Genomic DNA, 10096 nt, shown 5'->3' with positions numbered 1-10096 from the left:
ATGGTCAATTCCACCATGGTGACTGAGTTTATCCTCACTGGCTTTGCTGATGGCTGGAAGCTGAGGTTACTGCAAGCTGTGGTATTCCTATTGATGTACCTGGCTACTAATTTAGGGAATCTTCTGATTATCACTGTCACCACCATCGACCAGAAACTTCACACACCTATGTACTTCTTCCTCAGGAATCTTTCCATCTTGGACATGTGCTACATTTCTGTTACTGTCCCTAATGCCTGTGCCCAATCTCTCACTGGCAAGAGGACCATTTCTGTGGCTGCATGCGCAACTCAGATCTTCTTGGTCATTTACTGTGCATATGTGGAGGTGATGTTTCTCACTATAATGGCCCAAGATCGCTATGTGGCAATCTGCCAGCCTCTCCGCTACCCAATTATCATGAACCACCAATTCTGTGTCCAAATGACACTGGCTTCTCTACTCAGTGGTCTTGTCTATGCAGGTGTGCACACTGGCAACACATTCCAGCTGCCTTTCTGTAAGTCCAATGTGATCCACCGGTTCTTCTGTGACATCCCCTCACTGCTGAGGCTCTCCTGCTCTGACACCTTTAGAAATGAACTCTTAATTTTTGTTTCTTCCATAGGGATATGTGGTAGTTGCTTTATCTTCATTGCTATATCATATACACGCATATTTTCTATGGTGCTCAAGTTTCCAACAAGAGAGCAAGGGAAGGCCTTTTCCACCTGCATCCCTCATATCCTTGTGGTGTCTGTCTTCCTCAGTTGTGGTTTCTATGAGTACCTAAGGCCTTCAGTAAACTCTGAAACAACTCAGGACATGATTTTTTCTGTATTTTATACCATAGTTCCTCCATTCTTGAATCCTATCATCTACAGTCTTAGAAATAAACAGGTAAAGAAATCTGTAAGAAAAGTCATATTAGGAAAGCATTATTCAGGAAAATAATAAAGGTACATTTCAAGATAATCTAAATTTCACTGAATAAATCGTAAACATATGAAACACACTTCAAGTCTAAGTTTCACATATTAGACTGACAACTCCACTGTCATCCTATCAAGACCTAAGTAATCAATGCTGTAAAATATTTTGTTTTACATTACCCTTTCAATTTACTGCTCATACAATATGCATTAAAGAAATTTTAGCAGTAGCATATTTAACAAGTGGATATTATTCAAAGTATTTGTTGAAAATAATTTTACATTATACATACTTATGATTCATCAACTATTTAGCAATATAAATATCAAAAATGCCTCAAATGAACCATAAAAATATAATACATGAATACCATGTTGGCCACACTGCCTGACCTTATTCAGCGAAATGTGACATAAATATTCAAGTGATATGGTCCCCACTTAATTTAATTTTTTGAAAATAAACATAAATAAATTCAAAAGAAATTATAATCTAAGATATATTTGGAGTCAAACTAATACTGCGGTCCATCTGGTAAGTGAAAAAGAAAAATAATATGCAGTGAACGAGAACTGAGGAAACAATGGCTGCAGCCAACTTTTTTATGATGGAGAAATTCCTTGCCCTTTGCTGAGGGAGGGTACGCTGTACCTTTATTGTCTGAGTTAGTTTGGTTTTTATTTGAGCAACCCCATGAATGACCCATTTTCAGGGGATAAAATGTTGTGACTGGATACAGGTCAACTTTTTAGTTGTTTTTCTTTCAGATGACTTCCCTCTCACATATTTTTCTGAGTAAAGAGTCATTTCTGACAATTATGAGAAAAGATACCCTAATTGTCTAGCCTAAGTATTAACGCATGTCAACTCTAAAATTCATCTCAGCTGAAGTACTTCCTTAAGGAAACCTCTCTGTGTACTTATAGACTAAGATCTTGTGTCAATATTTCATTATCTCAAATGTACAATTTAGTTCTCTCTGAACTTTAAGATTTCCAAATCGTCACATACTTTGCTCATTATTCATAACACCTTTGACACATGCTAAATATCAAGTTATCTAGGAATTGTGAAGTAACAAACAAAATAGAAAAAAGTTCAAATAAAATCATAAGGGATGTGACAAATGCCATTTCAGGAATTAATTTGGTTCTATAGTGCATGACAGTTAAAAACTTTAGGAGGAAAATATAAATACATTTATTATAAAGAAAAATACAAAAGGCCTATGTATATGGGATCAATTAATAAATATATTTGAAAGTTTGACAGATGAGTATTCTTCCAATGGAAAAAAAAATGTTGAATAATGAATGAGGAGAATTTTGGAAGATGTGAATGTAAAAATGAGATTTTCGTGGCGGTCATGTTAATTTACTGTCACGCTGAATAAATCAGGTTGAGTCCAGCAGTTCATTCAACATGTTAAAACAAATTCTTTTGTTTCCTAGTCAGGAAAGAGCCTTCATTTAGATCATAGAAGGGTTTTGGCCAGGAGTCAACCAAGGTCCGCTGATCTTTATTTGCTTCAGCAGGTTAGACCATGTGTGACACAATATAGTGGTCAGTTTTAGCACCTCTTTGCAAGTGCTACATCAAGATCTTTGACAAGAAATAGAAAAAATATTGCTCAAAATTGCATAAAAATGCTGAGGCATAAATTTAACCAAGAAGGTAGAAAATGTCTTCAGTGAAAATTATATGACATTGATGAAAGAATTGAAAAAGACACAAATAAATGGAAAAATATCCTGTGTTCGTGTATCAGAAGGCATATATTGTTAAAACATACATTTTGGGGCCAGACCAGTGGCATAGTGGTTATGTTCGGCATGCTCCACTTTGGTGGCCTGGACTCATGAGTTTGGATCTCATGAGTGGATGTACAACACTCATCAGCCATGCTGAGATGGCAACCCACATATAAAGTGGAGGAATATTGGCACAGATGTGAGCTCAGGGCTAATCTTCCTCAAGTGAAAAAAGGGGAAGATTGGCAATGGATGTTAGCTCAGGGAGAGCTAATCTTCCTCAGCAAAAAAGATAAGAATGCAAAAGTACATATTACCCAAAGCTGTCTATAGATTCAATTTAATTCCTATCAAAACTCCAATAATATTTTTCACAGAAATAGAAAAAACTCCTAACATGTGTACGGAACCTCAAAACACAAAATAGTCAAAGCATTCCTCAGAAAGAAGAATAAAGCTGGAAAACCATAAAATTTCTGGAATAAAATGTAGAAAAACAACTCTTTGGCATTGGTCTTGGCAAAGATTTTTTGGGTATGACACCAAAAACACAAACAACAAAATCAAAAATAAGCATGTAGGAACACATCAAACTAAATCCTAATGCACAGCAAAATAAACATTCAGAAAAACAAAAAGGCAATATCTGAAATAAGATAAAATATTTACAATCTATATATCTGTTAAGGGGTCAATATCTAAAATATACAAGGAAGTCATATAACTCAATAGTAAAAACAAAAATTGGTCTGATTAAAAAATGGGTAGAGGACTTGAGTAGACATTGTTCCAAAACACAAACAAATGGCCAACAGGTATGTGACAAGATGTTCAACATCACTAATCATCAGGGAAATGCAAATCAAAATCACAATTAGATGTCATTTCAAACGATACAATTGGTTTTATGAAAAAGACAAGAAACAACGGGTGTTGGCGAGGCTGTGGAGAAAAGGGAACTCTTATTCACTGTTGGTGGGGTTGTAGGTTGATACAGCAATTATGAAAAACAGTATGGAGCTTCCTCAAAAAATTAAAAATAGAACTATCCTATGATCCAGCAACCCCTGTTCTGGGTAGTTAACTGAAGGAAGTGAAAACACTATCTGCAAAGGGACATCTGCACCCTCATGTTTATTTCACATTACTCACAATAGTCAAGACACAGAAATGCCCTAACTGTCCATTAATGGATGAATGAATAAAGAAGATATGCTATAAGAGAATATTATTCAGCCAAAAAAATAAGGAAATTCTGTTTTTTGACAACATGGATAGACCTTGAGAGCATTATGCTAACTGAGACAGAGAAAGACAAATATTGTATGTTCTCACTTATACGTGGAATTTCTTAAAAAAGCTAAACTCGTAGAAATAGAGAGTAGAACGGTAATTGCTGCGGGTTGGATGTCGGGGGGAAATGTGGAGATGTTGATCAAATGGTACAAACCCCCAGTTATAAGATAAATAAGATCTGAGGATCTGATGCACAGCTTGCTGATAATTAACAATATAGTATTAAATAACTTAAACGCTGTTAAGAGAGTAGATCTTAATTGTTATCACCACACACAAAGCATATGGTAATAATGTGAGTGGATGGAGGTGTTAATTAACATTATTTTGGTAATCATTTTGCAGTTTACAAATGTGTCTAATCATTTCACTGTATACCCTAAAATTATATATATGTCAGTAATATCTCAATGAAGCTGGACAAAAGAAAGGAAAGGAGAGAAAAACAAATAATACCAAACCATGGATTATATATAAGAAAGTCCAACAAATTTTGTTTTCCCCCATGATGACAACATTGAATTTTCAAATAAATATTAAAAATAAAATAGTTCAAAATTAAAAAAAAGGTTTAACATGGCCAACTTTAAGTGGCAGGACAGTAGAATTATTATGAATTATTTCTTGACCAAATAAGGTAGCACATATGTACTGGCTGACATCTCTTAGTATCCCTATTTAAAAATTAAGCAGCATGTCAGTTGATTGTCCAAGGTGAGTCAAATCAGCCATATAATTTTTTCACATAATGTGGGCTTGACCAAAAGGAGGCTGGTTAAGAGTCACCTTGCGTTCATTAGTTATGTTACTTTGTCTTAATCTTTGCTGCTCTAGGGTGTAGTATAAACATGGTTTTCCCACATCTTCCATCTGCTCATTTCATGCACCAGATGTCAAAGATGATTCAATAACTTGGAACCAGCACAATGGAATGTCATGGGTATGAATCCTGAAACCAAGATGGTTGCATAGACCTAATTACTACTTGCCTGTGCTGAGTGTGGTATTCCATCCACTTCAGAAATGGGAAAGCCAAGAGAGGGTTAAAAAGGAAAAACAAAATCCACATAATGTAGCACTTACCAACAGGTGCTAAAACTGACTAATATAGTGTGTCATAACATGGTCTAACCTGCTGAAGCAAAGAGAGATCAGTGGACCTTGATTGACTCCTGGCCAAGACCCTTCTATGATCTAACTGAAGGCTCTTTCCTGAGTAGGAAACAAAAGAACTTGTTTTAACACGTTGAATGAACTGCTGGACTCACTTAATTTTTATTCAGCTGATAGTAAATTAACATGACCACCATGAAAATCTCATTTTTATATTCAAACATTCCAAAACTCCCCTAACTCTTCAGTTTTTTTTTTCCCATTAGAAGGGTATTCTTGTCCATCATCCTTTAAAAATATATTTATTAATTGATCTCAAATTCATAGGCTTTTTGTATTTCTCTAGGTAGTAAATGAATTTATATTTTCCTTTCACTGTTTTTAACTATTATGCATTATAGAAACAAATTAAGTCCTGAAATGGCATTTGTCACATCTCCGGAAGGCTGTATATACTCTGAATCTGCATCCACTATGTTACTGTTTCTTCCGTAGCCCAGATCATGAATCCAGTGACAAAGTTGTAGAAATGAGAGACTCAGCACTTACCCCTAGCGATCCACTAGCAGAATGTTACTTCTTATCCTCACAACCTTATTCTCTGCTGGTCTAGAGTCTTAGTTCCAAAGAGGGGAACGCTTCCACCAGGAGAAATAATGATTCCATTGAGCCTTATGCTAAGGTTGCTATCTGGTTGTGTTGGGCTTCTTGTGCCTCTGAACCAAGAGGCAACAAAGAGAGTTACTATGCTGGAAGGGGTGATCAATCCTGAAAACCAAGGAAAAATTGAACTACTACTCCATAATAAGTATATTCTCCGGAATATAGGAGCTCCCTTAGCATGTCTCTTAGTACTATCATTCTCTGCTGTTGAAGTCAATAGAAAGCTACAAAAACTCAACTCAAGCAGGACTACTAATGGCCCAAATCCTTCAGGAGTGAGTATCTGGATTATCCCAGTTGGTATAGAATCATGACTAGTGAAGCTCCATGCTGAGGGTGAAAGTAATAAGGAACTGGGAGTGGAAGAGATATTTTTAAGTACCAGCTATGAGCATATAACCAATTAGAGAAACAAAAACTGTATTTCTTATTTCCTCCATATTTTGTTATAATGTGCATGTGTATTAAATATCCTTGTTTTCTTCCCTCTCTTATCCCTTTATCTTATATAAAAGATGCATTGACTTTATACCATAGTATCTAAGTATTATTAACTTTGTGTAATAGTGTTTAGGTTACACAATATAAAGGAGTAGAGTGAATATCACCAAAAGACTTTGCTTCCTATTCTGGGGAAAAGATTAGTACATTTTTTTGTATCATGGCAGAGGGAAATATCACCTTGTTATTGTCTTTATTTAGACTTTAGATGTGTGTGTGTATCTATATCTTTCTATCTGTCTATCTATCTATCTATCTGTCTATCTATCTATCTATCTATCTAACAGAAAAAGAACTCAAGAAGACAATCCCATTCACAATCACAACAAAAAGAATAAAATATTTTGGGGTAAATTTAACCAAGGAAGTGAAAGACCTATCCAATGAAAACTACAAGACTTTCCTGAAAGAAATTGATGAAGACAAAATGAGATGGAAAGACATTCCATGTGCATGGATTGGAAGAATAAACATAGTTAAAATGTCCATACTACCTAAAGCAATCTAAAAATTCAACTCAATCCCAATCAGAATCCCAATGACATTCTTTACAGAAATAGAACAAAGAATCCTAAAATTCATATGGGGCAACAAAAGATCCAGAATTGCTAAAGTAATCCTGAGAGAAAAGAACAAAGCTGGAGGCATCACAATCCCTGACTTCAAAACATACTACAAAGCTACAGTAATCAAAACAGCATGGTACTGGTACAAAAACAGGGGCACAGATCAGTGGAACAGAATTTAAAACCCAGAAATAAAAGCACACATCTATGGACAGCTAATCTTCGACAAAGGAGCTGAGGGCCTATGATGGAGAAAAGAAAGTCTTTTCAACAAATGGTGTTGGGAAAACTGGAAAGCCACATGTAAAAGAATGAAAATTGACCATTCTTTTTCACCATTCACCAAAATAAACTCAAAATGGTTCAAAGACCTAAAGGGGAGACCTGAAACCATAAGGCTTCTAGAAGAAAATGTAGGCAGTACACTCTTTGACATCAGTATTAAAAGGATCTTTTTGGACACCATGTCTTCTCAGAAAAGGGAAACAACAGAAAGAATAAACAAATGGGACTTCATCAGAGTAAAGAGCTTCTTCAAGGCAAGGGAAAACAGGATTGAAACAAAAGAACAACCCACAAACTGGGAAGAAATACTTTCAAATCATATATCCAACAAAGGGTTAATCTCCATACTATATAGAGAACTCACACAACTCAACAACAAAAAATCAAACAACCTGATCAAAAATTGGGCAGGAGATATGAACAGACATTTCTCCAAAAAGATATGTGGATGGCCAACAGGCACATGGAAAGATGCTCATCATCACTGATCATCAGGGAAATGCAAATCAAAACTACACTAAGATATCACCTTACACCCATTAGAATGGCAAAAATAACCAGAACAAAAGGTAACATGTTGGAGAGGTTATGGAGAAAAAGGAACCCTCATACACTGCTGTGGGAATGTAAACTTGTGCAGCCACTATGGAAAACAGTATGGAGCTTTTTCAAAAAATTAAAAACAGAAATACCATATGACCCAGCCATCCCACTACTGGGAATCTATCCAAAAAACTTGAAGTCAACAATTCCAAACGTCCCATGCACCCCTATGTTCATTGCAGCATTATTTACAATAGCCAAGACGTGGAAGCAACCTAAGTGCCCGTCAACTGTTGATTGGATAAGGAAGATATGGTATATACATACAATAGAATACTACTCAGCCATAAAAAAGAATAAAATAGTCCCATTCACAACAACATGGATGGACCTTGAGGGAATTATGTTAAGTGAAATAAGCCAGATAGAGAAAGACAATCTCTGTATGACTCCACTCACATGTGGAAGTTAAATATGTGGACAAAGAGAACAGATTAGTGGTTACTAGGGGAAAGGGGAGGTTGGGGGGTGGGCACAAAGGGTGAAGTGGTGCACCTACAACGTGACTGACAAACAATAATGTACAAGTGAAATTTCACAAAGGTGCAAACTATCATAAACACAATAAAAATTAAAAAGAAAAAAAAATGAAATAAAATACACAGACTCAAATGCAAGAAACTTTTATAAATATTTAACAAATGCTTTACTGTTAAAAACAATGCTTTTAAAATTCACAAATTATATCTAACAATTGATGATGTATGTATATGTGTGGAAGGGAATTGTACCTTTTGTATGTGTTAACCAACAGCCATTTACTAAACAAATGCGTCAACCAATTTGCCTAATATTTGGAATAAGATATATTGTATATATTATTTATATTTCATAATGATAATGTATTTATGTTTATACATCTATAAATTCATTTATATGCTCTTAATTCTAAATTGCCTGCAATTAAAAATATTGATTTAATAAGTTTTTAGTAAAAAATAAACACCCATTATATATAAATTATGTATTTTTTCCTTTTAGGACGATGAAAATGTGACTATAAGAGATAAGAAATTAGGATGTTTATTTTCTCACCCTTTAGACAATACGTTATGAGGAATCTGCCATGTGGCAGTTGTGTAGAATTTTACATCTACTGCAGAAAAGTTAACCTGGAGGATTGTATCCTACTGCTGATTCAGCCTGAAAGGGTTTTGTGAATGTGTGTGAGTGTGTGTGCGTGTGTGTGTTTGCTTTTGTTTTGCTTTAAGGAGAAGCTATAAGTCTTGACTGTGTAGTTGGGACTGTTATAATAAAAAGCAATAAATGAGCATTTTATTACTTGTTTCTCTAAATTCTATGAACAATAAAAAGACAATACAAAAATTCAGTTTTAAATTACTACACATTGTTAAAAACATTATTATAATATAACAAAATATGAAGAAATTAATAATAAATAATTTAACACTCAACTGAGGCCCCAATAACTTCTTCTATTAAATCTCCATATTTTCTTGGATTCTTAGGTTTTAATACGTGGGGTATCTTATTGGATCCATAATGCCAAAGAAAACAGTTTGGCCTCTTCTCACTGAGTTCTATCAGTAATTTAAAAGGTTGAATCCAATTCATAATACACAAAAGGATTCTAATTGCTTCTTTACATGAATATACACAATATCAATAGTAATCTTTCAAATCTGGAAAGAGGGAATATACCAAATGATTAATAACCAGTATTTAATTTCATCATGTTAATATTTTTGTGTTTGCCCTAAGGTTTAAACATTAAAATATTTCAGATATAGTTGATGCTCAATTTTTATTCCCCTTTATTCTCTTTTCTTTCCTCTTCTATACCATGTTGATTAATGGGTCCTCTGTATTAATTCTTTAACAGATTTATACAACTCTTATATATGTATGCATCCATAAATAATATACTATAGTCTTCTGAATGTTTAAACTGATATGACTGGGAACACTTTCTATGTAATAGCTTTCAGCGTGCTTTTTTTGGTTCAAAAACATATTAATATTTCCCTTATTTATGTATGCAGAGCTGTCATGTTTGATTTTATCACTACAGAGTGTTCCATTCTGGCATTAAACAGGGTATATTATCCAGTATGCCAGAAATGGGAATTTAGAGTTCGAACATGATAGAACAGACATTCTTAAATATGTCATTTAAAAAGTGAGTACGTATTTGTTACAAGTAGCATTGCTGCTCGAAATTTGCACATCTTAATTGTGGTAAATATTGCCCAACGACACTCCACAGTGCGTACACTGCTTACACAGAGAACAGCAGCAAAGGAGCGTTTCATCCCTTCACGTCTTTATTAAGCCTTTATGGTAAGATTTATGTGCATTATATTTTCTAAGGCAATGAGCAGAAAAAGAGCATCTTATTCAGGTTTTAATGTACAGTTACATAATGAGAACTTCTGGAGGTATTTT

General features: G+C 34.6%; 1 protein-coding gene across 1 annotated transcript; it reads left to right on the top strand.

The window, feature by feature from the left end:
• Positions 1–933, top strand: OR14C49 (olfactory receptor family 14 subfamily C member 49). The gene has a single exon (NM_001391367.1). It carries the CDS (start codon positions 1–3, stop codon positions 931–933), a length of 933 nt encoding a protein of 310 aa, NP_001378296.1.
• The last annotated feature ends 9163 nt before the right edge of the window (positions 934–10096 follow it).

Source organism: Equus caballus, chromosome 21 (genome assembly GCF_041296265.1).
Source record: "Equus caballus isolate H_3958 breed thoroughbred chromosome 21, TB-T2T, whole genome shotgun sequence".
Classification (NCBI taxonomy): domain Eukaryota; kingdom Metazoa; phylum Chordata; class Mammalia; order Perissodactyla; family Equidae; genus Equus; species Equus caballus.
This window is presented reverse-complemented; position numbering and strand designations above follow the sequence as displayed.